This window comes from Sapajus apella, unplaced genomic scaffold, assembly GCF_009761245.1.
Source record: "Sapajus apella isolate SASKATOON/1434 unplaced genomic scaffold, GSC_monkey_1.0 scaffold12, whole genome shotgun sequence".
Taxonomy (NCBI): Eukaryota; Metazoa; Chordata; class Mammalia; order Primates; family Cebidae; genus Sapajus; species Sapajus apella.
This window is the reverse complement of record NW_022436952.1, coordinates 37,918,414-37,946,280: the sequence shown is the minus strand read 5'-3', so window position 1 is coordinate 37,946,280 and position 27,867 is coordinate 37,918,414. Positions and strand designations below refer to the sequence as shown.

Sequence of the window (27,867 nt, the reverse complement as noted above, 5' to 3'; positions counted from 1 at the left end):
ACTTAAGACTTAAATTCTTCATACATCTGACACTTTGGGGAAAAATCATTATCAATGTCACAAACTTAGTTTCAGTTTTGTTTTGTTTTTTTTTTACGTTTTATCAGCTGCATTTCAGATTCATCACTAAGGATTTTTTTAAAAAATTAAAGCACACAAAAGATAACAAACACCTCAGAAACTTTAAAATTTTTTATTCAACAATGTACACTTATTGTCTCTCAATTTGATCTACAAATTTCTCAAGTTTTTTTTCTGATAAAATAAGTAAATCTGGGTATGGTTGTAGAGTGTTTGTAATTTATATTTTTAAAACACTGAACATGAAGTAAGACATCAATAAAGGAAGATCATCATGTAACTGACACTTCCTCAGAATCCATGACACCAGAAACAGCTATAGCAAATACCTAAGCATTTAGCAAAAGGGCAAATTTCTGGTCACTGTTCTTATATCTAGAAAAGACCTATCTTTTTGACTGGGCAAAGCAAACATTGAAACTTTTTTTTGAGAGGGGGAAGGGAAAACATCCTTTAACATAACCGTACTCCACTTACTATCCATCCCCCTAGATTAAGAGGTAACTCAGCTCCTAAGCGCCTCTGCACAAGACAGAGAAATTACTTTGCTCTTCCAATACATTCTAAGACTGAACACAAGTGAACTACTGACAGATGCGAAGAGGAACCATAGCCATCCAAGATGATGCCTGCTACGCGCTTGCATTTCTGCCTTCTAAGGCCATGCAATTGTGGGTCACCTTTTGAGTCTTAACTGAATGACTTAGTTTTTAACTTCCACTATCAATGAAGATACATATAGAAGGGTTTTGCTGTGTCCTCAAAGTTAACAACATACTTGAAGAAGTAACGCTCTTCTGTATATTGAAAAAGCTATAAAATGGAAATATTTATATGTAGGAGCATGGGGAAAATGCCATCAGTAATATCTTCTACTTAAACATATTAGCCTCTCCTACAAAGGTCCTGAAGCAATGACAAGAAAAAAAAAAAAAAACGACTTTATAAGTACACACACACACACACAAAGTAAAGCTATGTAGTACATGCAGACTGCAGCACTTGAACCAATTTCTAAACTTGTTCTAATCAGATTAAGCAATTTTTGAAAAGATACACATTATCTTTAAAACAACCTGTGCTTTGATCTTACAAACAACAGAATAGTTTTAATCTCAAACCAGTCATTCAGTAAACCAAATTTATGCTAAAGCAATAAAGGTAAAAAAGGCTATCCTACCTTTAAACCAGCTTTAAGACATAAAATTGTCACCAAGTTCCATGTGACAAAGGGTCTTTCATTTCAGTTTGAATTACTTTCCATTTCTATTTGATCAAATAAACCAAAATATTACTAAGGAAGAGCATCCAATGATTTGTAAAGCTGCTAAAACTGCCCTGTTTCAAGAAAAGCCCTTTAACAGATACAAGTCAAGCTCTTATTTAAATTGAACTTTATTAAAATAGGTGCCAGTTTTCCTCTCTCCTAATTCCACTGATGAGCTAGCCCAGAACTATATAACTTTAAGCCAAGTTTCCAAAGATGGTAAAGCTAAGAACAGCAAAGTAATAAGGACAAATAGGTCACTTTTGGTAATGACACACAAATTAAACTTTCAAAACATGTGCATAGCTTTATTCATCTACTTAGATCTAACCTTTTCACGGAGCTTCGGCAAAATTCGAGTGTGCAAAATGCATTTCTAAAACGTAATGCAAGCAAAGCTTTCACATTTACACTGGCAGGAAATACAGAGAGAAACTAACAAGTCACATTAGGGAGAATTCAGATTTTTTTTTTTAAATGACAAGAATTGCACAGTTTATTATTTTGAGACAATTGTTGCAGACATAAATATTTAAAATTTTCTAAGCAAGGTGCTTTTAACAACAAAAATTTTTTAAGTTGGAAAGAGCTGATAACTTGGATCATAGCTCACACAGAATTCCAAATTAAAGTGGACTTCATTATCTCCCTACATTTTGCAAACAATGCTTTGTATAACACTTCTTTAAAACACTAAAGGAGACAGCAAGCTGAAAATTTTTTCAAAGCACACAAAAAATGGTGTCATCACATTACTTGAAGAAGGTGCTGAGGGGAGAAGAAAAGGGAGTGAAGAATCCTTTTACTATTTCCCACTACAGAACAGCCACTAACAGACTAAGAACAAAAAAGATACAACAAAAAAAGTAAATCACTTCCCCAGCTTATAAAATAGTTCCAGTTTGACAAGATCTATAACCTTAAACAGAGCACCAGTTGGGCAATAGAATGAGCATTTCATAATGCATAAAAATTAGTGAGGTGGTAAGAACCATCAACTATCTCAGGCATTACTACATGGCCTTCCCAATTTTTTTTTTTTTTTAAATCCATGCAAGGCACATTGATATAAAAATAGACCTCTGGCCAACAAATATATTAAATAAGCAAATTAAAATTTTGGCATTGCAATAATATTGGCAACATCAAAATATAACCAGATAGCTTTGGCCCACACATCCTTCTCATATTCCTCCACCTCATTTGGTGTTTCCCACCCATTATTTTGAGTTCAATCACCTTCAAGTTTGGGTATGTGCTTGAGAAATGACTTTTCTTTTTGTCAAGTAGCATTCTTACTAAAGTTTTCCTTTGCTAAGTAAAAATATACAAGAGAAACAGAATAGTTGGAGTTTTGATTGATTTGATTTAAACTAAATCTGATTGGTTCAGGGCAGCATTATTTCTCCTCTATATACAAACAAAAGTAAGTCCCCAGCTTACATAGACAAATGTTTTCTAAAAGATCAGCAATAAATCAATGACACTAAGTCCTTTAAGCCATTCTTCTCAATTCCTCTTTCTGAGGCAGAGAGAGGGAGTAACAGAAACAAAGCTAAGATTTAAACTATTTTCAGTAGTAGAAGACATTTAAGGCCAAAAAGTATACTATTAACAGAATTCTTATGTTCCTAAGCTATTGTCCTTCATAGGCCAATACCAGCTAAGAATTAGTTACTTGTACTGATTCCCTCCCAAAGATAATTTTATAATTAACTCACTCTTGTTAGTGGCTGTGCTACAGGAAAGGTATCAAAGCAACCTATGGTATATGTATGATATATAGTAATGTAAAAAGTGCATCACATTCTTGATTTTCAGTTTCTCATAGCAGCAGCAGGATTAATCTAAGACAGAAAACAGTTGTATTTTCATTCTTAAAATGCAACAATATCTAATGAAATGTATTCAAGATCATGAAAGGATCCTCCTCTATGAAAGATAAATGAACACAGACTAATAATAGACAAACGGGTAAACTAAAGGCATTCATTCATATTTACATATTAAAACCACTTTTGTTAACACCAAATCTTTACATCTAGCAAAAGAAATAAGCATTTTAAGAATAAAACACACATTACTAAAGCAGTATCCATTTTCAGAGCCTTTGATTAGCACCTGAGGAAAAAAAGGTATAGGGAAAGCTATATAATTTGTCTCAAGTTAGCTTGTTGGTCTTAAGAGTACAACTTTGATATGCACTGAAAGTAAAACTAAATTGGAAAATAAATGTTTGTGGCTGTTTTAATAAGGCTGTAGAAAAGGGATACTGGCCAGGCGCGGTGGCTCACACCTGTAATGCCAGCACTTTGGGAGGCCGAGGCGGGCAGATTGCCTGAGGTCATGAGTTTGAGACCAGTCTGGCCAACATGGTAAAACCTCGTTCTCTACTAAAAATACAAAAAAAATTATCTGGGTGTGCACCTGTAATCCCAGCTACTCAGGAGGCTGAGGCAGGAAGAACTGCTTGAACCAGGGAGGTGGAGGTTGCAGTGAGCCAAGATGGCACCACTGCACTCCAGCCTGGGTGACAGAGCTAGATTCCATCTCAAAAGAAAAGAAAAGAAAAGGGATACTGCAGTATTATAAAATGAATATAGCTGTTCCATAGTTTCTAGTCCATAACTGACTTACCATTCCCAGTAATGCAAAAGCAATATACCAATCATGCTGTACTGGGTGTTTTTACCACGCAGACAACCGAAAATTCTATTTGCACTACTGCTGGCATCCTTTTAACTATTCTAAGATCTTTCTTGAGCAGCAAAATGATGTGAAATTTAATTTAAAACTCAGTAAAGCAATCCTTTTGAGTGGAGCTAATGATTCTTCACTCTCCCAGGTGGTCCTGGTTCTCACACAGGTGATGTATATTTTAAAAGAAACATTTATGATACCAAAACAGAAGCCCATCTTTTTCACCATGAAAGAATCTTGGTGCTCTGTTGATTAATTACATTAATAAAAATAACATCAATACTAAGAAGTAATGTTAAGCTCTGTGCCTCTGGCAAGCTTAGAAGAGCTATTTATGCTTCTAGTCTTTTTTTTCCCTCTGCCTTTCCCTTTTAAGCAAAATTTTGTCGGGTGTAAGGGGAGAAGAGCAAATCCTACTTTTACCTTTCAAATCCAACAGTTAAATCACGGGTACGGTTATTAAGATACTACCCTATCAAACTCTACCTTGACTGGCATGCCATCAACCAATCTGACCCTAAAGACCATTTTATTTGTCCTATAGCATAACTGTTCTGCACAGTTAACATATTTATACAAGACAGATCAGCTGTTGTTATTTGAGAATGTGGCCCAGTGGCATAACTATACTCATAATCCCTGGAAATTAGACTTTTAACCTATTTCTCTGAAGAGAGCCTAGCAGGAATGACTCCCTTCTTATTTACAGTGGAATTAGCCATTTGATACATGACAACTTCACACTAAATGGCTTTTTTCTTTAAAAAAGTTTACAGCAATTACAAAAAATAAAACATTAGATGCTTCTGATGTGGGGAAGCAACAATACTAACCACCAAGTATGAAACTAACGCTGCTATGTAATGTTTTTTGAAAATGTTGTATTGTGGACAACTCCCAAGGTTGAGGTTTGTCATATTTTCCCTAAAAATTGTTATTTGTAAAAACAATGCAGCACTTTTCCTTTATGAAGTTTCTGTAGATTGAGTAATGACTAGGTAAGCAGATGAATAAGGACAGCAAAATTCTAAAATGTAGAAACTCTCTGGCCATTTATTTCAAGGAAAAAAAAACATGTCAGTAAATTCCTAGTTATTGGCTATCCCCTCCTAGAAAGTAGGAGGAAAGGCTGGCTACTATAGATGCTGTAAATACACTTTATGTGCAGGTTCATTACTAAGGGGGTTAGAGCAAAGGCTATGTAACTAACTTCAGTTTGGCAAAATGGGGGTGAATAAAGAGGAAGATAAATACACCCTGTGTATTTTGCAGGAAAAGGGGACTTAAGACACCTACAAGAGTGGTATGTGACACAGATGCCTACAATAATCAAAACAGATTTAAAAAGAAATCTTTACCCATAATTAGTATCTTCATAGCTATTAAAAAAATAGGTCATAATTTCATTCTTAGTGCCATTTTTCAATACTACCCTTTTAAGGATTTAAACCACCTGACTTTTTTCTGTGTAATGAAAACAAATGGCACAAAATAAATACAAGTTCATTTTCTGAATACTAATGTCTTATACACATTCATTTACTAATTTTTAATATCTCCATCTTTCCCTCACACACTCAACACACACACATGCACACACACAAACACACACACCCCTTTTTCAGTCTTTATAATGGAGGGATGTTAAAAATTCCCTCTAGACTGTATTTGGTTTATGCTACAGTACTAATACTCTGAGTTGAAGGAAAACTCTTTATACCAAACAATAACACACGTTATTTAAATGTGCTAAATTAATCACAGCTGAAGTTTGTTTAGAAGCTTACACAAAATAATCAGAAAACAGATCGACTTAATATTTTTTTTTAATAAGTGCTCTGTAAGGAATTGTGTGAGGACCTAAGGAGAAAGATTGCAACAAATAGAGTTAAGTGTTACCAAACAGCACAAAGAGATTTGTCCCAAAGTCCTGCTTGTACCTAGGCAATTAAGTTTATTAACCTAGTGCCCCCAAAATACTGACAGTTAATATGATGGGACACTAGGGTTCTCAGAAAGTTAACAGACATTCCTAACTATATACCTCTAACCATATAATCAAGGAAATTTCTGTGGAGAAATCAAAGTGAAATGTTGCATTGTTTCATTTAGAAGTAAGACTCTCAAAAACCTTTGGACAGACAGAGAAGGGATACATTCTCTTTTTGGCTTCTCTGAACACTGAGGCCTGAGGGATATGGGAGGAAATTAGGAAAGCAATAGCTTTCTACTAAAGACATTTAATCAAGTGTTGCTTCTAAGTTAAAAAGCCCAATTCGGGTGGAGGCTGGGTTTGGTTTTTGTTTTTCCTTTTCAAATACATATTCATTCAACCTCTGTATGTCACAAACCCAGAAAGTTTCTTGTGAGTTGTGAGACAGAACTTTAAAACTCCAGGCAAGCAAAATGGACATTTAAAAAGGGGGAGGGGAGAGGGGAATCTGGCCCTAAGGCGACAAGTGGTTACACAAGGCAATTGAACACACAGCAGAACTTTAAAACCTGTAAAACAAACTGGAGCCTTTTTTCCCTTTAATCAACCTTCTATGTCTTTTTTTTTTTTTAACTTTTTGAAAATTTTTATTTAAAAAAAAAAACACAAAAACACAGACTTTTCACTTCAGTTATGTGGTATGTTGCATTTTCCAGTTTGTTCAATGCTTTAAAGCTCAAGGATGCCTCTGCTTTCAATTGTACATGGGCCTGAAGCATCCTAGCTTTTGGCAAGCAGGCAGGAGACTCAAGAAAAATCAAAATAGGAACAAGGCAGACTAAATGCAGGGCACATCTGTAAACATATTATACATTTGAAAATTACAATATCAGTAAAAGTGATACAGTTTACAGGTGAAATGAAACTATCTGGAACTGGCCTACCACAAGTTTCTGAACCTGGACTGATACAATAAGTTATTATATATATATATATTATGTATAAAAAAAAGTTTTGTTTACATCAAGTGGAATTGGCAATCCATGCTCATACTTTTAAAATCTAAGCAGGGCAGAAATCCAGACTAAAAGATATTTACTCTATGTTGAGTCCAACAGCTTCTTTCATGAACTACTTGTTAAAAGCCTCAAATAATCAACAAAACAAGAAAACCCATCCATACTACAGTCACTCAAAACTGGACATTTCTTAAGCAAAGGGGTAGAGCAAAAGTAGTTACTTTCTCCCCAAATACCCCAGGGAATCCAGTCTACTTTTATCAGAAGACTACAACTCTTTATATCAATGCCCTGCTATTTTAACCTGTATTTGACATACATGGATATACTAATTTCTGTGTGTGTGATGTGATGCTGTGTCAGGCCAGATAACTTGTTTATTATGCTACTAACATCACCCAATCTCAATTGGACCCTTAATTTCTGCACACACACACACAAATTTATTTTAGCATGCTATACACAAGCTGCAGTGCAACAGGATGGCAATGTAATGATAAGACAGGGCTACTGCTCTTCTCTGCCCCGAAGAAAATTTCCAGAATTTCACATTATTTTCCTTAAAAACCCATTTTGCTCTAGTAATAAAATATATTTATTAAGATATAATTAGAAGCTAATAAGCTCAGAAGTATAGCTTGCATGAAAACACACCTTCTATAGTAAGGGTTTAATATCTTCTCACTGGCTAAAAACATGAAAAGTTTTAAAGTTTTCATGGACTTTTTTCTTCCCCTTTTAGATTTTGCTGAGAAATTAAAAGAGAATTTACAGAAAGGTGTAAGTTTGTCTTAGATGTTTGATGAAAAACAAGGAAAACAGCACATTTAGTGTTAGTGACAGAGAGCAAGTCTGGAGCACCTACAGTTGAAAAGCAGAATATATTTTTGCTCCCAGTTATACAATTACATTAAAATATGGGCACAGGAATATTTTTCCAGATTGTATGTCTAAGCCAATTGCTTGTTCTGCAACTTTTCTTTAAATGACACGCATGGATTCTTCAGTTGTTAAAGTCCAATATGTAACCAAAGCCAAGTTAACTATGTACCATCAACTATTCCAGAATTGTAGAACTTCAATGCCCTCCCCTATCCCCACCCCACAAAAAAATAAAAGGAAAGAAAGAAAGAATTTCCCCAACACCCCACAGAGGCTGCTTAACTCCTGGCAAGACATGCAAATCATATTCGCTAAAAAAAATACACCCTGCTAACTTCAAGGCATTTATCCAGCATTCTCGCAGGGCTTAAAGTAAAACCAAAAAGATCAAGGGAGGAGTGGGGGGAAAATGTTGAATCATTTTGGGTTCCCCGTGATTAGTGTATCACTTTAGTCACAGAACAAGATAGAGATCTTTTGAGTGGATTTGCCTTTCCAGTGGGTCATTTGTTGCCCAAGTTGATGACAGCAGGAACTTTAGAACCACACTTGTTAAGTCTGTATTCATTAATCACTTGCATTCACACTTAAAAACAAAAACTAACAAAAGAAAAAAAAAAAAAAAAACCTATTCAGTACCGGAGATTAAATAACCATGTGTAGTCTCTTGAAATAAATTTGATTCCTTAAGAAGTCTAATTACTTTCAGTTGCCTTTTTTTAAATAACTATATATATATATATGTATATATATATATTTGTATATATTATCCTGTGATTCTACTTATGGTTCCTCTGCTGCGTTGAAGATCTAGGAGCATAAAAGCCTTGTGTCCCCCATGAACGGTGGCTCTAATGCTGCAGAAAGGTTACGAATAGGCAGTCTGGTCCTTCATTGATCTGGACTATCCATGGCTTCATTGTAAGTGATTATCCTTTTGGGATCTAGAGAGACGGTTAAAAAAATAAATAAAAATAAGGTCTAGAATCTCAAAATGCCCATGTTTCAAGAACAAATCCCAAATAACCATCACTTAAACTGCCCCCTTTTTTATGAAAACAAAACTTCAGGCCCATTTCCTCTTTGTATTAACACATGTATGATCCAGTTTCTCAACCCAAAAGTAGTTGTTTGGAATTCCAAGTAGCAGGTCCTCTAGCCAGTGATGACCTCAACTCCTAAAGATCAGAGATGGCTGGGTCCACTTAATAAGGGTTTTATGTACTTCTACTGATTACAAAAGCAGTGTAGTATTTGAAAACAGTAGCCACAGACAAAAAGCTTGTCACCAATAATCCAATATTAAAAGAAACACTTGGGATTTTTCTTTTGCATTTTTCAGCAAATGAAGTCAAAATTCATTTTAGCCAGTGTGGACTGTCTAACAAAGAACTAAGTAAAATCTGTCTCCAAAAACTGGACAATTAGAGAGCAAAACTATCAATTCAGTCCTAATCAACACTTAATTTCCCACGGTAACACACGCCTTAATTCTCAGCAGTAACAAATCTTTCAGATTCAAAACTTAAAACTGTTAGAATGTGTCTGATGGGCAAAGACTCCAGGGTTATTCTAAATTCTTACTACTTAGCTGCAAGCTCTCCTCTTCTGGAGGGGCCTTGTCTTCATTATATATATATTTTTTCTACCTATCCTAAGAACTTTTTCAAGTATACATGCTTAAAAATAAGGAGGTAGGGCAAATCAATATAACTTGTCACCTAATGGAAAATTTTAAAGGCCTGAAAATAATATTGGAAGAACTCAAGTCTACTTCAGCCTAAGAATCAATCTAGTATAGTACAGAGATAGCAGCCTGCCATGAAGAGCATGCTCACTCCTAACAGTTAATGGCCATTTTACAGTAAAGACTGGTAGGTCTACTTCGCAGGGTATATTTTCTTTTCCTTTTTTTTTTTTTTTTTTCCCCAGACAAAGTTTTGCTCTTGTTGCCCAGGCCGGAGGGCAAGGGCACAATCTCAGCTCACCGCAACCTCTGCCTCCTGAGTTCCAGTGTTTCTCCCGCCTCAGCCTCCACCGTAGCTGGGATTACAGGCGTGTGCCATCACAGTCAGCTAATTTTGTATTTTTAGTAGATGGAGTTTTGCCATACTGGCCAGGCTGGTCTTGAACTCCTCAGGTGATCCACCCACCTTGGCCTCTCAAAGTGCTGGGATTACAGGCGTGGGCCACCGTGCCCAGCCTGCAGGGTGTATTTTCTAGTCTATGTTTTTTTTCATTTGTTTAATAAGATACACAGAAAGCAACTGCTGAATAAAGAGCAATGTTGGGAAATCAGGAGAACCTACATACTAGTCCTGCTACTGTCTAGCTTATAGAATCTCACTGGGCTTCAGTTTCCTAATATGTAAAATAAGAATAGAATTTCTTACACATTTGAAGTCCTGAAATTCTAGGAATTTCACATTCATCTGAAATTCATTTATATTAACTACTAAAGCAAATGAGAAGTAGGATATAATTCAGTTACATGGTTCTGAAAACCAAAATCTACTGTCAGTGACTACTATAAAACTCTTACTTTATTTCATGTATTCCACAATAATCACATTTTAATATATTCAGGAAGAAGGCAAACAATAAGCAGGATAATCAATTTTAATTTCTAACTATCTTTTCAGAGAATATCCAGCCCAGATAAGGCTCCTATAATAGCTAATATTTTTCTGAACTATGAATTTCAGTTATTAGGCTATTTGTTGTTTACCACACAAATACAGAGAAAGACTAGCCAAAAGTGGAAATACTTACTCATGTTGGTTTCCTACATGAATAACAGTTATGGCTTGTCTTACTTTCAAAACCAGGAGGGGAAAAAACAATCATTCTTATCTACCAGGTAAATAAGACTTTCATCTATTCTTTTCACTTACAGTATTGCCCCATCCTCAGCAGTCATGTTATGGTAGTGCCTTTTTGTTGCTGCTGTTTTTTCTTTTTCATATTCACATCTTAATAGTATCACATTATTTTTTAATTTAAAAAATAGAGACAGGGTCTGGCTATGTTGCCCAGGTTGGTCTTGAACTCCTGGACTTCAGCAATCCTGACCTTGGCCTCCCCCAAAGTGTTGCAATTATTGGCATGAGATACCCTGCCCAGCTGCTAGTGCCTTTTGATTGCAGTCATTAAATAACTCAAAATACAAAGTCTATTTGGTAAATTACTACCCATCTGTTAATCCCACCAAAAAATAATGTCCAGTGATGATTAGTGACATTTTAAGTAATCTAATCTTTCTTACCTTGCTTCTGCAAATTCCAAATAGATTCCATTTCTGCAAAGAAAGAAAGAGAATTACATACTAAGTTTTGGTGATCAAAGTCTGAAGCTATGCTTTTCATTTTAAATCTAAAAAATCCTAGACTGATTACTGCCAGACTGGAGGTAGGGTTGAAAATGGCAAAATTCTATGAAGCTCAGACAAAGCATTCACATTTTCCTCTAATTTTTTTTTTTTTTTTTTGAAGAGACAGAACAAGTGGCACAAACATGGCTCACTGCAGCGTGAAACTCCTAGGCTCAAGCTATCCTCCCACCTCAGCCTCTCAAGTGCCTGAGACTACAGTTACCGCCATATGCCATCACACCCAGCTGTTTTTTTTTTTTTTTGGAGTGGGGAGGGGGGTAGAGACAGGGGTCTGTTGCCTAGGCTGGTATCTTAAACACTTGACCTCAAGCGATCCTGCCTTGGCCTTACCAAGTGCTGGGATTATAGGCATGAGCCTGGCTCCTATAATTCTTAAGTGTCGTCTAGATTATTATCTGAAATCAAACTGTCAGAATAATTTTGTCTTTACAAATTGCAAAGATATGCAAGAAGCATGCTACCGATAAAATACTTCTCATAACAGCTTATCATGATTTAAAAACACCAAGTACCGAAAGCAAAAATGTTGCTACTGGATCACTAAAAAAAAAAAGAAAAATAATTAAAAATAATAATAATAATAAAACACCAAGTACCACCGGACGTGGTGGCTCGTGCCTGTAATCCCAACACTTTGGGAGGCTAGAGGCCAGATCATGAGGTCAGAAAATCAAGACCATCCTGGCTAACACGGTGAAACCCCATCTCTACAAAAATACAAAAAATTAGCCAGGCATGGTGCCATGTGCCTGTATTCCCAGCTACTCAGGACTCAAAAAAGACAAAAACCAAACAAATAAAAAACCACCAAGTATTTCTTGGTTATCCATTGACTCCTCAATGAGATGCCCAAATTTTTTGAACAAATCATTCATCAAATTTAATTAAAATTGATTTAGTTTAACCATTCAGGCAAGTGGTTCTCACCTCTAAACCATATCTCTTATTTTAACCTATAAGGACAAAATGCCAATCCACACCCATTATTAATGGCACACAATCCTCATTCGTTCCAATTCCATTTAAAATGTCTACAACGTGCTTAGTTTAGCATCTCACAATAAGAAAACTATGTACATGTCCAAACTGTAGTGACATACACAGAGAATGCTGTTAAAAACTCTACCTGTGATACATGAAAGCTTCAGGGGGCTATATATAGTCAACAGTAGTTGACTATTACACAAGAACCAAAGAATTGGACCTTGAAAGGAAATATTCTACCTGGAGATTAAAACAAACCGCTTAGGAATGAACTATAACAAACATTAAGGATAAGCAGTCTTTCTGTGGTAATAAAACTATTATTTTGAAAGGACAAAAGATCATTTTACCCCCTTTAACTAGTATGTGTGACTACATTCCAATGTAATAGCAACCAATTATAATTAAAGAAAAATAAAACTGAAATTCATTAAGATGGGATACATCTGGACTTGGGTTACAGTTAAGGCACAAATAATCCCTCTGAAGGACTAAAATAAGATACAGATCTAAAATTATGATTTTCTTATTGTATGTGTATGGATAGGAGCAGGGAATGGTAGAATCACACACAAACTCTCTCCCTCCTCCAGCAAAAATCAAAACTGTACCATTTGTAGAGATGGGGGTCTTGCTATGTTGCTCAGGCTGGTCTTTAACTCTTGGGCTCAAGCAATCCTTCCACCTCAGCCTCCCAAAGTGCTGCAATTATAGGCATGAGCAACCAAGTCTGGCAATTTTAAAAAATATCTTCTGCAGTACTCTCAGCTTTTTGAAAATTTGTCAGATCTGGATATTTGGATCAATGACTAATTCTGGATGAACAAGGTAATTATCTAGATAAAATCCCATTCAAGATATCATAGTGATTCCCTGATTAAACCAAATCTGGGAGTGCAGAACAAGTGCCAATTGTCCAAGCTTAGTTGTATGGTATGGCCATCAAATCTCTGTGCAGACACCTATCCAGAGAAAGGCAGGAAAATTCCCTTTCTCCTGAGAGGTTTCAGAAGGGAAAAGAACTATAAACAATCTAATCTGGAAGGAAAAAAAAAAAAAGATGACACTTGGGAATTCTAGTCACAGAAATCACAGTTATACTCCAAAATAGTTTCTTATTCCATTAGTTTCAAACAATAAGGAATAGCTAAAAGGTCTTTATTATCTTAAAAATTTCTGGATCCCAGAATGGCCTATTTTAACAACTCCAAATGTAAGTCTTGTCTTGATCGACCTACTGCAAAAAAATTTATCCAATACAACCAATATTTTTTATTTTAGTGAAAGCACAAAAATTTCACATTTTGCAGCAAATAAATTCCTGAGGAATTTTGTATATAGTAATTACTTGATATTCATTTTGTCTACTGCAAAGATAAATCTATATTTAGTTGTCTGCTGAACAAAAAAATTGGCAGGGTGTGGTGGCTCACACCTGTCATCTCAGTACTTTGGGATGCCAAGGCAGGAGGATCACTTGAGGGACTAGCCTGAGCAACACAGGGAGACCTTGTCTCTATTATTAAAAAATAAATTAAAAAGAAAAGAAAGAAGTTAATCAAACCTTTCATGTTAGTCCACCTATGACTAACATTTTCTTTTTTCTTCCTCACTGGAAACTCAACCTGTCCCTCTACTTTCCCCTCCTTTTTGAAAAAAGACTGCAGAGTCACAGTAACAACCACACTGCTTTAAAAATAAAGCAAACATACACATTTTCGAATACAGAAGACAAAACAACTAATTGCAAACATCCAATTTTTCTTTTTTTTTTTTTAAAGATGGGGTTTCACCATGATGGCCAGGCTGGTCTTGAACTCCTGACCTCAGGTGATCCACCCACCTCGGCCTCCCCAAGTGCTAGGATTATAGGCGTGAGCCATGGCGCCCGGCCAAACACCCAATTTCTTTAACAAGTTGAAGATACTTCTTTACCTCAGCTTAAGGTTTTACTCAAATATTATACATTTTTAAATGATTTATGGTAAGAACACTTTATTACCCTTAAATGTGAGCTCTAGAGTAATGAATTCTCAAATAGAAATAGGGATGTATGATGTAGCTGTAAAACTAGCCATGAAGCAAGTCTAGCTTCTAACTAAGAAATAAATCAGCACAGGCTGGGCATGGTGATTCATGCCTGTAATCCCAGCACTTTGGAAGGCTGAGGTGGGTGGATTACAAGGTCAGGAGCTTGAGACCAGCCTGACAACATGGTGAAACCACATCTCTACTAAAAACACAAAAATTAGCCAGGCATGGTGGTGCACACCTGTAATCCCAGCTACTTGGGAGGCTGAGGCGGGAGAACATTGAACCCAGGAAGCAGAGGTTGCAGTGAGCTGAGGTGGGGCCATTGCACTCCAGCCTGGGCAACAAGACTGAAACTGCCAAGACAGGCATGACAGGAAGGGAGGGATGGAGGGAGGGAAGGAAATATAGCATGTTTTCAAGTAATCCTGAATTAAGGTACTTAGAAGTCACTACCCTTTTCAGTAGGCCCCTCAATGAACTCTTCTCTAAAGCTAAAACAAACCAGGGTAAGCACATATCCAGACTACCCCTAAAGAGAAACTCGAAACTTATGTCAGCCTGGGCGACAGAGTGAGACTCAGCCTCAAAAAAAAAAAAAAAGAAAGAAATCAGCATTACCTGAAATGCTGAACTAAGAAGTGAATGCAATTTCCCTTCCTGTTACTTAATATTAATTATTTGACTACTATCAACTTCATTTCCTTGATCAAAATTTGTAAGTTTCCACAAAACTCAAACAAGGTTAGGATCAGAAAGCAAAAATCAATCAAATAGCATTTGCATGATGCTATGCTTAACCTTAGCAAAACTAACAAGAAACGACATCATGGATGGAACACGTAGGAAAGAGTTGACATTACATTTTCTCCTCTTTTAAATTACAAAAATCTCAACTCAGATTTTGAATATGAAATGTGTTCATTTGTGTAATTTAATGTTTTGACTATTCTGGGAAACACAACAAGTTAATGGTATAAAGAAGGCAATTTCAACTATACAAAATCATTATACACATACAAGTTGAGTATCCCTTATCTGAAATGCTTGGGACGAGAAGTGTTTTCGATTTTGGAATGTTTCCATTACACTATCAGACAAGGAACATTTCCTTTTTGAGTAACATGTCAGTATTTAAAAATTTTGGATCTTAGATTTTCAGATTTGGGGTACTCAACCTCAGTAGTTGATTTTTCTTTTTTTGTTTTTTGAGACGGAGTCTCGCTCTGGAGAGCAGTGGCACGATCTCAGCTCACTGCAACCTCTGCCTCCTGGATTCAAGTGATTCTCCTGCCTCAGCCTCCCAAATAGCAGGGATTACAGGTGCATGCCACCATGCCCAGCTAACTTTTTTTTTTTTTTGGAGACAGTCCTGCTGTTGCCCAGGCTGAAGTGCAATGGTGAGATCTTGGCTCACTGCAACCTCTGCCTCCTGGAACCAAGCAATTCTTCTGCCTCAGCCTCCGGAGCAGTTAGGACTACAGGCATGGGGTGCCACCATGTCTGGCTAATTTTTGTGGTTTTAGTAGAGATGGGATTTCACCATATTGGCCAGGCTGGTCTCAAACTCCTGACCTCATGATCCATCTGCCTCGGCCTCCCAAAGTGTTGGGATTTCAGGTGTGAGCTACCACCCCGGCCAATTATTGTTATTTTTAGTAAAGACAGGCTCCACCATATTGGCCAGGCTGGTCTCAAACTCCTAACCTCAGGTGATCCACCCACCTTGACCTCCCAAAGTGCTGGGATTACAGGTGTGAGCCATTATGCCCAGCCTTGATCTTTTAAATCTGCTTTCTACACACACACACACACACACACACACACACACACACACACACACACAAACTTGCCAGTTCTTTTTGAAGAGTTATCACAGCATCTAATTATGCAAATATTTATTGAAAAATACCCACAGGGCCAGACCTCATAAAACCTAAGTAAAAGTTTTTGCTCTTAAGATATACCCAAGTAGGCAATTTTGTTAAAATTCTGTATTTTAAACACCACCACTCAATCTGAAATTTCTTAATATCAAAACTTATATTTAGCTATGCCACTCAAATGAATTCATGTTAAATTTTTTAGAGCAGACTTTCTATATCTGCTTGTGAAATACCTATCACAATGCTTCCTATAGTGAAATGTCCAGTTATTCACAAGTTTTCAATTCCAAGTTGATAAAAAATAATAAGTACTACTTACCAGGGTCAGGATATAGATGGAAAACCAAAAAGAGTCTGCCCTCTGTGAGCTTTTTCTAGTAAGCAACTTCACTGGGAGGGTTGGTTATCAGTAGAACATTAACAATGAACAAAGGCTGGTGGTAGGTGTGTGCCTTAACAAGGTGTGTTTGAGCAGGGATCAAAAAAGGATTACTATTCACCATCTGTTTTTGCAACTAAAGTTTTAATGGAGACCAGGTGTGGTGGTTCACACCTATAATCACAGCACTTTGGGAGGCAGAGGCAGGAGAACCACTTGAGCCCAGCCTTAGCAGATGGTGAGACCCTGTGTCTACAAAACATTTAAAAACTAGCTGGGTGTGGTAACAGCACATGCCTGTAGTCTCAGCTACTCAAGAGGCTGAGGCAAGAGGATTGCTTGAGTCTAGGAATTCAAGGAGACAGTGAGCTATGATCATGCCGCTATACTCCAGCCTGGGCAATAAAGTGAGACACTCAAGTCTTTAAAAAAGAAAAGTTTTAATGGAACGCAGCCACACCCACAGTGTATGTACCATCTATGACTGCTTTTGAGCTACAATGCAGAACCAAGTATGGCGTGGTTGCAGCAAAGACCCTATAGTTCACAAAGCCTAAAATATTTACTATCTGGCTCTTTATACAGTAAGTTGACTACTGACCATGCTTTAGTGGCCACAAGTACTTCAGTAAGGCTGAAAGTCACCAAGAATGAGATTTAGAGAAAGAACATTATTCAGAGGACAGAGTAAAAAGCTACATATGAAATAAAGTTTGCTATTTAATCACATAGATGAAGGGAAGCCACTGAAGAAATCTAAGGTTATTGTACTATAAATAGTGATGATTCTTCTAGGCAATGAAGGGAACAGATAAAGTGACAATATAGAGTCTTCAATAAATGTTAATTAGTAAGTCAAGAAACGAAGATAATAGAGATAGAAAAGAAAAAAATGGAGATCTTATCTAATGACAAAAAACTGGGTTAATGCTAATTCACTAAGGGCAGGAAAGAAAAAGGTTTTGCAAGAGAATGAATTCAGTTTATACACAGAACTGCACTGGTGGTATCGAATATACATGTGGTCTGAATCGTTTTTTTTTTTTTTCTTTGAGATAGAGTTTCACTCTTGTTGCCCAGGCTGGAGTGCAATCTCAGCTCACTGCACCCTCCACCTCCCAGGTTTAAGCAATTCTCCTGCCTCAGCCTCCCAAGTAGCTGAGATTACAAGCATGTGCCACCACACCCAGCCAGTTTTTTGTATTTTTGTAGATATGGGGTTTCACAGTGTTGGCCAGGCTGGTCTCGAACTCCTGACCTCAGGTGATCTACCCACTCTACCCACTCTGGTCTCACAAAGTGCTGGGATTACAGGCGTGAGCCACTGCACCCAGCCTTTGAAGTCTTAAACCTAGTATATATGCTAACAGAACTGGATAAGATTACCCAGGGAAACTGATGTAACATGAAAAGGGAACTCAAAGAACAACATCTGAGAAACAGAGAATGACCCAGAAGGGTTATAGTGAGGGTATAGGATATAGAGTGGGAACGGTCAAAGAAATTCAAACTAAGGAATTTACAGAAGCAATGTTCAAGTCTCGTAAATCTTAACCAAAGGTAAGACACTTTCAACTTTTTAGTCATCTCTTTTTCTCTAACCCAATGTCACTGCCCTGGCTCAAGTAGTAGTATCTTATGAACATTTATATAGTTGCTTTTTAACTGGCCTCTTTTGCCATTACTCAGGCCTCATTTTCTGTCTTCTACAATCTGGCTAACCATTCTTTCTCTTTAAAAATAGAATCTGAAAGTGACCACACTGCTCAAAACTTTTCAATGGATTCTCACTGCCTATAGAAAAAGCTAGTAGCACTGTGAAACTGAATTTGTGTCTCCTAGCACTTGACACAGTAGCTAGTACATCAAGAGACAAATTAGATGACTAAGTTAAAGGACTTTAAACTTGTACCATTCACCTTCCTTTAAACAAAATGAATGGCTGGCAATCTTCAAACACTGATTTCTTCCACCTAAGGTAATCTTACTCTCCTTGCACAATAAACAGTCTAATGTCCACTTCTTTTTGGAATCCTGACTACTCTTCCCACACCCTGCCCCTACCTTAGGGGTTCCAACTGCATTTGGCACAACCTCAGCTCATGGCAATCTCTGCCTCCCAAGTTCAAGCGATTCTCCTGTCTCAGCCTCCTGAGTAGTTGGAATTACAGGCATGTGCCACCACGGCCATCTAATATTGTATTTTTAGTAGAGACGAGGTTTCTCCATGTTGGTCAAGCTGGTCTCGAACTCCCGATGACTTCAGGTGATCTGTACGCCTCAGCCTCCCAAAGTGCTGGGATTACAAGCGTGAGCCACCATGCCCGGCCTATTTTTTGTATATATATTTTTTTTAGGAGAGATGGAGGTTTCACCATGTTGCCCAGGCTGGTCTCTAACTCCTAACCTCAAATGATACGCCCTCCTTGGCCTCCCAAAGTGCTGTGATTATAGGTGTGAGCCACTGTGCCCAGCCAACAATAGTAATATATTTCTTTCCATATATGTTTCCCTATTAGACCAAGTTTCTTAATAACATAAACCCTCACCTTTCATCTATTTAACACTACTGCTTCCCACAGTGCTTCAATAAGTACATACTGATTTGAATAAATACCATTCATAAATCATCCAAGAAGTAATAATATAACTGTAAACAGTACTAGGTAGACCCATCTGGCATTGCTCACACTCAAATTCTTTTGACCTACAAAAACAGCAATTTTATATGGTCAAACCAAACAGATAACAGCATTTAATTATTAAATCCCTCAAGGAAAAAGACTGAGGCTAATAGGGCTAAAGCCGACTTGAAGTTTATTTTTTGCATTTAAAATTGAATGATACTATTGTCTCAGCTAAAAGAGTATCTGTTTGTTTTTTTTGAGACGGAGTCTTGCTCTGATGCCCAGGCCTGGAGTGCAGCAGCACAATCGCCGTTGACTGCAAACCTCTGCCTTCCAGGTTCAAGAGATTCTCCTGCCTAAGCCGCTGGAGTAGCTGGGACCACAAGCATGCACCACCACGCCTGGCTCATTTTTATATTTTTAGTACAGGAGGGGTTTCACCACACTGGCCAGGCTGGTCTCAAACTCCTGACCTCAGGTGATCGGCCCCACCTCCGCCTCCCAAAGTGCTGGGATTACAGGCAGGAGCCACCATGCCTGGACCTAGAACATCTTTTAAAAAATAACATCTAAATTAAATGCTTCCCGCAGATAACAGAGAATAAATCAAATATAATGCCAAACAAACTGAATCCCACAGCTGAGAACCCCCAAATCAATTTATCACTAATCATGCCTTCCAATCCTTTATTAAGCATTTTAGATCAAATCCTGTAAAATTTGGCAAGGGTGGTGACATGGTAAATCAAAATTCTGCTTTTTCTCTTCTAATTCGGATTTGGCCATCTTTTGGATGATTACAGGCTATTACACCATGTTTTGCTGCTATTCTGATTTCCTTTTTCTTAACCAGTCTACCATACTTGCATATTCTTTTACAAAGAAGCTTGTCAGAAATTTCTACCACCTTTTACTTTTTCAGTTTGACAATACCCAGAGAGAAATACAGCATGTTTTCAGGCCAGGCGCGCAGTGGCTCACGCCTGTAATCTCAGCACTTTGGGAGGCCAAGGTAGACATATCACCTGAGGTCAGGAGTTTGAGACAAGCCTGACCAACATGGTGAAACCACGCCTCTAATAAAAACACAAAATTAGTTGAGTGTGGTGGTGCATGCCTGTAATCCCAGCTACTCAGGAGGCTGAGGCAGGAGAATCACTTGAACCCAGGAGGCAGAGGTTGCAGTGAGCTGAGATCGGGCCATTGCACTCCAGCCTGGGCAACAAGACTGAAACTCTGCCTAAAAAAAAAAAAAAAAAAAAAAAAAAAGAAATATAGTACGTTTTTAAGTAATTCTAAATTAAGGTACTTAGAAGCCATTACCTTGATACCTTTTGAGATTAAGGGGAAAAAAAAAATAAGCCACTACCCTTTTCAGTAGACCCTTAATGAACTCTGCTCTTAAGCTACAGCAAACTAGGATAAGCATAATTACCCAGACTACCCCTAAATAGAAACTCGGAACTTAAGTTATTTTTGTTATTTTTCTCTTTTTTACTATTCTACTTCTTCTAATCCCATGTACTTTATAAGAGTAAAATATAAAATTCAAGTTGCTTGGAATGAAACTGCTACTACTATGAGAGTAATAAACAAGTTCTGCTTTTGCTACTACCATTATAATAATAATGGTGTCTGCTCTTCTTGCAGCATAGATATACGGTTATTTCCCTCTCACTTATGACTTAAGCTAGTGAAAACTGGAAGTTAAATTTTAAGTTCCATAAATTCCTTACAAGTGACCTTTCAGACCAATATCAAGGTGAATTTATTATTATTGTATTCATAAAGCAGACATAATGAGACATCAAGCAGCCAGTATGGGTGCTAACAGCCAGTATGAGTTCTCTCACTGGGAGAATGGGGACCTTATACCATATCAGGAATTATTTGTTATATTCATTTGTATATGTCGCACATTATTATATCCCCATAAACCGGGATCCTTTCCAAATCTAAGGAATACAACCAGGGCTAAAACCAAAGTGAATCTTCTTAAAACTGTCAAATTTGCAAGCGCACATTAATAAGATTATTAGACAGACAGCTATGATGTCACAGGCATTCATGAAGCAACTGCAATAAAATGCAGTAAACATGAAAATAATTATTCGCATTGTGTTTAGAAGAGAAAATTTAAGTCAAGTCAAAGAGAGTCAGAGTCTTGCTAAGCATTCTGAGATAACTACTTTGAAGGAGGTACAGTTGTATGTCCCACTTATGTATACCAAGAGCCATCACCAGCCAGGCATGATGGCTCATGCCTGTAATCCCAAAACTTGAGGAGTCTGAGGCAGAAGGATGGCTTAAGGGCAGGAATTCCAGACCAGGCCAGGCAACATGGGTGGTGGCGAATACCTATAGTCCCAGCTACTCAGGAGGCTGAGTTGGAGGGATTCCTTAAGCCCAGGAGTTCGAGGGTGCAGTGAGCTAGGATCGCACTACTGCATTCCAGCCTAAGTCACAAGGTTAAGTTAGTCTCTTAAAAAAGAGCCATCACAGCCAGATGTGGTGCCTCACGCCTGTAATCCCAGAGCTTTGGGAGGCTGAGGTGGGCAGATCACTTCAGGTCAGGAGTTTGTGACAAGAGTGGCCAACATGGTAAAACCCCATCTCTACTAAAAATACAAAAATTAGGCCAGGCACAGTGGCTCATAACTGTAATCCCAGCACTTTTGGAGGCAGAGATGGGCGGATCACTTGAGGTCAAGCATTCAAGACCAGCCTGGCCAACATGGGAAAACCCAGTCTCTACTAAAAATACACTAGAACCCAGGAGGCAGACGTTACAGTGACCCGAAATCGCACCACTTCACCCTAGCCTGGGTGGCAGAGCAAGACTCCGTCGAAAAGAAAAGAAAAGAGAAAGGAGAGGGGAGGATAGGGAAAAGGAGGGGAGGGAAAGGGAGGAAAGGGGAGGAAGGAAGGAAAGAAAGGAAGAAACAAAAGTTAGGACAGGCAAGTTAGGACAGGCATGGTGGCCCACATGTAATCCTAGCACTTTGGGAGGCTGAGGCAGGAGGGAGGATCCCTTGAGGCCAGGAGTTCGAGACCAGCCTAAGTAAAATACTGAGACACCATTACTATTTTTAAAAAATACAAAAATTAGCCAGGCATTTCGGTGCACACCTGTGGTCCCAGCTACTCAGGAGGCCAAGGCAGGAGGATCACTTGAGCCCAGGAGTTCAAGGCTACAGTGAGCTATGACCACACCACCATACTCCAGCCTCAAGACTCTGTCTCAAAAAAAAAAAAAGAAAAAGAGAAAAAGAAAGAAAAGGAAAGAAAGAAAGAAAGAAGGAAGGAAGGAAGGAAGGAAGGAAGGAGAGAAAAGAAAAGAAAAGAAAAGAAAGAAGAAAGAAAGAAGAAAGAAAAGAAAAGAAAAGAAAAGAAAAGAAAAGAAAGAAAAGTTAATAGTGTAACACATATCAAGAGGCCAGGCATGATGACACACACCTGTAGTACTAGCTACTCAGGAGGCTGAGGAGGGAGGAGAGCTTGAGCCCAGTTCCAGGCTGCAATGAGCTTATTGAGCCACTGCACTCCAGCCTCGGTGACAGAGTGAGAGACTGTCTCTTAAATAAAAAAGACTCTCTCAAAAAAAAGGCTAAAAGAAAAATCCCAAGAATTAGAATCCACACAAATCCCCTTTTTTATGCTCTTTTGTATCTTCACTTCATACCCTCAGTTGTACTTAACACTCAAATTTTTAAAAATACATAGCATGTTTAAGGTTCCAAGTAACTGTAATTTTAAAACTTCTTGTATTAAAAAAGCCCTTGCCAGAAGCTGCCACCATGCCCTTGGACTTCCCAGCCACCAAAACATTGAGTCAAACAAACAAGTTTCTTTGCTGGGCGTGCGGTGGCTCACGCCTGTAATCCCAACACTTTGGCAGGCCGAGGTGGACAGATCACAAAGTCAGGAGTTCGAGACCAGCCTGGCCAACATGGTGAAACACTGTCTCTATTAAAAATACAAAAATTAAAAAAAAATTAAAAAATAAAAATACAAAAATTAGCCGGGGGTTGGGGGTGGTGGCGCACGCCTGTAATCCCAGCTACTCAGGAGACTGAGGAAGGAGAATCACTTAAACCTGGGAGGCAGAGGTTGCAGTGAGTGAAGGTCTCACCACTGCACTCTAGCCTGGATGACAGAGCGAGACTCTGTCTCAAAAAAACAAAAACACCTTATATAAATTAAAACGAATACATAGTGCACCATTCCTAAAAGAAGTGACATAATGCACCCTCTTACCCACTAGTTCCAAATTAAGTTGCTGAAAGGCTTATTTTTGAAATCAGGAGAAAGGCAGGGAACTCCCATTTTAAGCCCAATTTCAACTCACTTAGAGATTACTACTGAACATTTGAAGACTACACTAAAGCACTAATAACACAGATGTTCTTAAAGGATATTCCAGTAAGCCCAACTGATTATTACTTCTTTTAGAGTTTAACTTTAAAAAAAAAAAAAAAAAAAAGGCCTTCACTTACAAAGACCTTCAAATTTAATTCAGGTAAAGAAAAATGAGTGGGCCAATAGACCACTAATGGACCAATCAACATTTGGCAGGAATTCAAAGAACCTGTTACTTTGGAACCTAACTGAACTGAATATTATTTATTGTTTAAGGGGGAAAAACATTGATGCCAATCTGATTAATCTCCAGTCATGTCCAAATATAAAACTCAAGATGATGCACTTTACCTAAAGCAAAATTTTTCATTAACACCAGCAAAACTAAATATAACTGCACCTATATAGGGGTATTCAGCTCATCTAAATACCACTGATTTAATATTTAGCCCATGGATAGGGAAAATGCATACAGAGTAAATACAAGTTAACATTACCATTTAAAAATAACCGGCAATTCACATAATGGAAATTGTACATAAAACTACTCAGAGACCCTGCCCCCCCCCAAAAAAAAAAAAAAACAAAAACATGTGCGATAGATTCCATTAGGTGACTGTTTAGTAGTTTTATGCCACCTAATGGAATATATCTCACGTTTTTGTTTTGTTTTTTGAGACAGAGTCTCTGTTGTCCAGGCTTGAGTACAGTGGTGCAACCATAGCTCACTGCAGACTTGCCTCCCAGGCACAAGTGATCCTCCCTCCTAAGTCCCCCCAAGTAGCTGGGACCACATGTCGTTGCCCAGGCTGGCAACTCCTGAGCTCAAGTGATCCTCTCAACCTCCACCTCCCAAAGTGTTGGAATTACAGGCATGAGCCACCACACCTGGCCTCCCACAACTTTTTGAAGGTGGTAAGAGAACACAACACAACCAGATATCCTCTCAGGTTTACACAATGATCATCAGTACAAAATACTTTGGTAAACAATTTCTCATATACTCTCCAGAGGGCAGATGGCACAGAAAACAATACCAAAAAACCCAACTCTCCTGGCACAAACTAATATATAATACATGTCTTAAAAAACTAAGCATTTCTCTTTTTACCCTAACTTTCCTAAAAACAACCAATTCCTAAATTTACCTCCAAAAAGCAGAACTGGAGAACAAGTGAAATCAGGTAAATTTTATGTGAGGATTCCTGTTCTTAAACTTCCATTAAGCAATTCTACTACTTACTTCCATTTTTAAGTAAGAAAAATGATATTAAAAGGACATCTGCTTATTACACTAAATGTCTTCCAGCTTGCAGATAAGGAAGGAAAGGTATTCAGACTCGGAAATTTGCTTAAAAGTCACATAAATCAGGCCGGGCGCGGTGGCTCAAGCCTGTAATCCCAGCACTTTGGGAGGCCGAGGCGGGTGGATCACCTGAGGTCAGGAGTTTGAGATCAGACTGGCCAACATGGTGAAACCCCATCTTTACTAAAAATACAAGAATGAGCAAGACATGGTGGCAGGCACCTGAAATTCCAGCTACGCTGGAGGCTGAGGCAGGAGAATCACTTGAACCTGGGAGGCAGAGGTTGCAGGGAGCCAAGATCACACCACTGCACTCCAGCCTGGGCGACAAGAGGGACACTCTACCTCAAAAAAGAAAGAAAGAAACAAACAAACAAAAAAACTTATTAGCATGAAACTTGAAAGATACCTGGTTCCCTTTAAACTAGGGCTTTGGTGCTATGAAAAGGAGACTCCCAAGAGCCTGGTCTCAACCATGCTAATCATACTTGTCATTGTAATTTGTCTAAATTATTTTCCAGTTACAAACTGGCATCCATTACCCCTTTTGAGACTTTTCAGATTCCTCTTCAAAAACATTGCTTCTACTCATTTTAAGCAAATTAGAATTATCAAATGAGCTCACTAACAAAGAAGCATATGATATAAAAAGCAAAGGAGAGGCTGGGTGTGATGGCTCAAGCCTATAATCCCAGCACTTTGGGAGGCCAAGGCGGGGGCGGATCACTTGAGGTCAGGAGTTCAAGACCAGCCTGGCCAACCAACATGGTGAAACCCATCTCTACTAAAAATACAAAAATTAGCTCAGCGTGGTGGCGCATGCCTGTAATCCCAGCTACTGAGGAGGCTGATGCAGAATTACTTGAACCCGAAAGGCAGAGGTTGCAGTTAGCTGAGATTGTACCACTGCACTCCAGCCTGGACAAGAGAGAAACCGAGTCTCTCTCTCTATATATGTGTGTGTGTATGTATATATATATATATATATATAAAATATATACATATATATAAAATAAATAAAAGTAAAGGAGAAACAAGCAAAGGAAGGGTAACATGTTTAGAAAAAAAATTTTTCAAGCACTCTTAAGAGTGGTCAAGAGAAAACATAATGTCAACACCTTTAAGCAAGTACTCCTTACCTCTATTCTTTGAACCAAGTAGGTCAATTATATTTTTAAAAATCCCTTTGAACATTCCTTCTAAACTTTAATCAAACTAGTTCCAAAGACCCTGAATTGTTTGATGCTAGCTGCTTATCCACATTGTCATTCTCAATTAAATTCTATTATAATACTCTATTAAAATACTCTTATAAACAATATACTAAATTGGACAACAAAAATTTCTGTATAGGAAATAAATGATTTACCTTTAGTGTGATATACAATAGCAGCCCTCAGGTCAAAAGAACCCCAGCTATCATTCCTTTCTAGGCCTCTCTGGTATCTCTGTTCTTTGGCAGAGCCTAACAAAGTGTTCGTAGGAGAGGCCAGAGGATTTTGATTTTCTATCTCGTAGTCCTTTGAGAGAAACACTAAAGCACCTTGACTACTGGTGTCTGCTTTCTGCAGGTCACCTATATGACTGGGTTCCAAGGATAAGGCTCCACTCTCACTAGTAGTCCCAGATTTTAGAATGCTACCCAGAACTTGAGGACTAGTCCGTTTCTCCAGCTCATAAGCCTTGGGAAACACAGGATGCTCAGTTCCTGAGGGAATTATTTCAGCACCCTGTGAAACCAAAGTGGCAGGATATTCTCCTTGAAATGTCACCTCCATCACTTTATGCTCTGATGACTTCCCAATAACAGTCTCAGGGCCAGCACTGGGCTCATTTATGAATGATAAACCCCACTGATTCTGGAAGATATCCCCCAGGTTTTGCTGATCTGTCTGAGAGGGCAGATCCACTTGTGCTGTGCTCAACAGCACAGTTTGCATATTTGAAGGGTAGATAAAAAGGCTAGTCTTAATTTGTTCAACAGCTGCTGAAGTTAGACTCATGTCCTGGAGAACTGAATCTGTCCCAGACGAGATGGGTGTTAGAGTATTAGCAGCAGTAGTTAGCAGTGGCTGACCCCCTGGAGGATAAACATTTGTATCAGTCCCTGCTAAAACAGGCCCATTAGAAAAGTTGGCAGAAGTAACAGATTTCAGCGCTGACATAGGGACCTGGGATATGCGACTTGATGATTGGGTCTGAGTTTCCCCAGTAGATGACGAAGATGATGAAGATGAAGTTGGTGACACAGAAGAACTCTGTATAGTTTTGTTGAGGTTTTCCTTAACTTTGCTTGCATAACTTATTTTAGGAACTATTTTAGCACTGCTATTGTCCACTGGAAAAACTGGGGGTGGTTTAAATAGGGTCCACGAGTCCTCTTTGGAGGCAACAGCTGAAGCATGCTTTCCTTTGGGCCGATCATCAAACTTTTTGCTGCTCACACCAGGTTTACTATCTGAGCTTTTCCGAAGCATATCACCAACAGCAGGTTTTCCTCGACTTGTTCCTCCAGGCCCAGTTTCATACTTCCAAATGGGCTTTGAACCATCTACTCGATTTCCCTTTTGTTCACTATAGTCAGGCTTGAAAGTTTCAAGTCCCTGTTTTAAGGTTGGGACACTGGTCTCTTGTTGCATTATTTTGTCCTGCACTATATTAAGGTTTTCACAACCCTTGGCACTATTGCGCCTAGCTTTCCTTTTTTTAGGAGTTGTATATCCACTCTCAGATCCACTACCATCATTATCTGCTCCTTTACCCATATAACCATTAGTAATGTAGCCAGAATTATTTGTTACCACACCATTTGGAATTGCTATAGTATCAGACTTATCTACAGACTGGTTTTCTCCAGATTTATTTTCATAAGACTTCCCATTCTTTTTGTCCATACTGTTCTTCTGAATGAAATTCTTGGTTTTAATTCCTGCTTTTCCAAAGGTGTTAGCCTTTACAGTCTGCTTCAGGCTAGTGTCTACAACTTGCTGGTTGCCATTGAAGACCCTGGAAATAGGGTTGG

At 38.2% G+C, this 27,867-nt stretch overlaps 1 protein-coding gene across 1 annotated transcript; it reads right to left on the bottom strand.

Moving 5' to 3' along the window:
- Window positions 1-177: 177 nt before the first annotated feature.
- On the bottom strand, window positions 178-27,865 carry NUFIP2 (nuclear FMR1 interacting protein 2; the record flags this gene model as incomplete). Its single annotated transcript, XM_032279385.1, has 3 exons — window positions 178-8,826; window positions 11,148-11,180; window positions 26,215-27,865. Coding segments are annotated over 3 exons (1,737 nt in total), but the record flags the coding sequence as incomplete, so codon positions are not given.
- Between the last annotated feature and the right edge of the window lie 2 nt (window positions 27,866-27,867).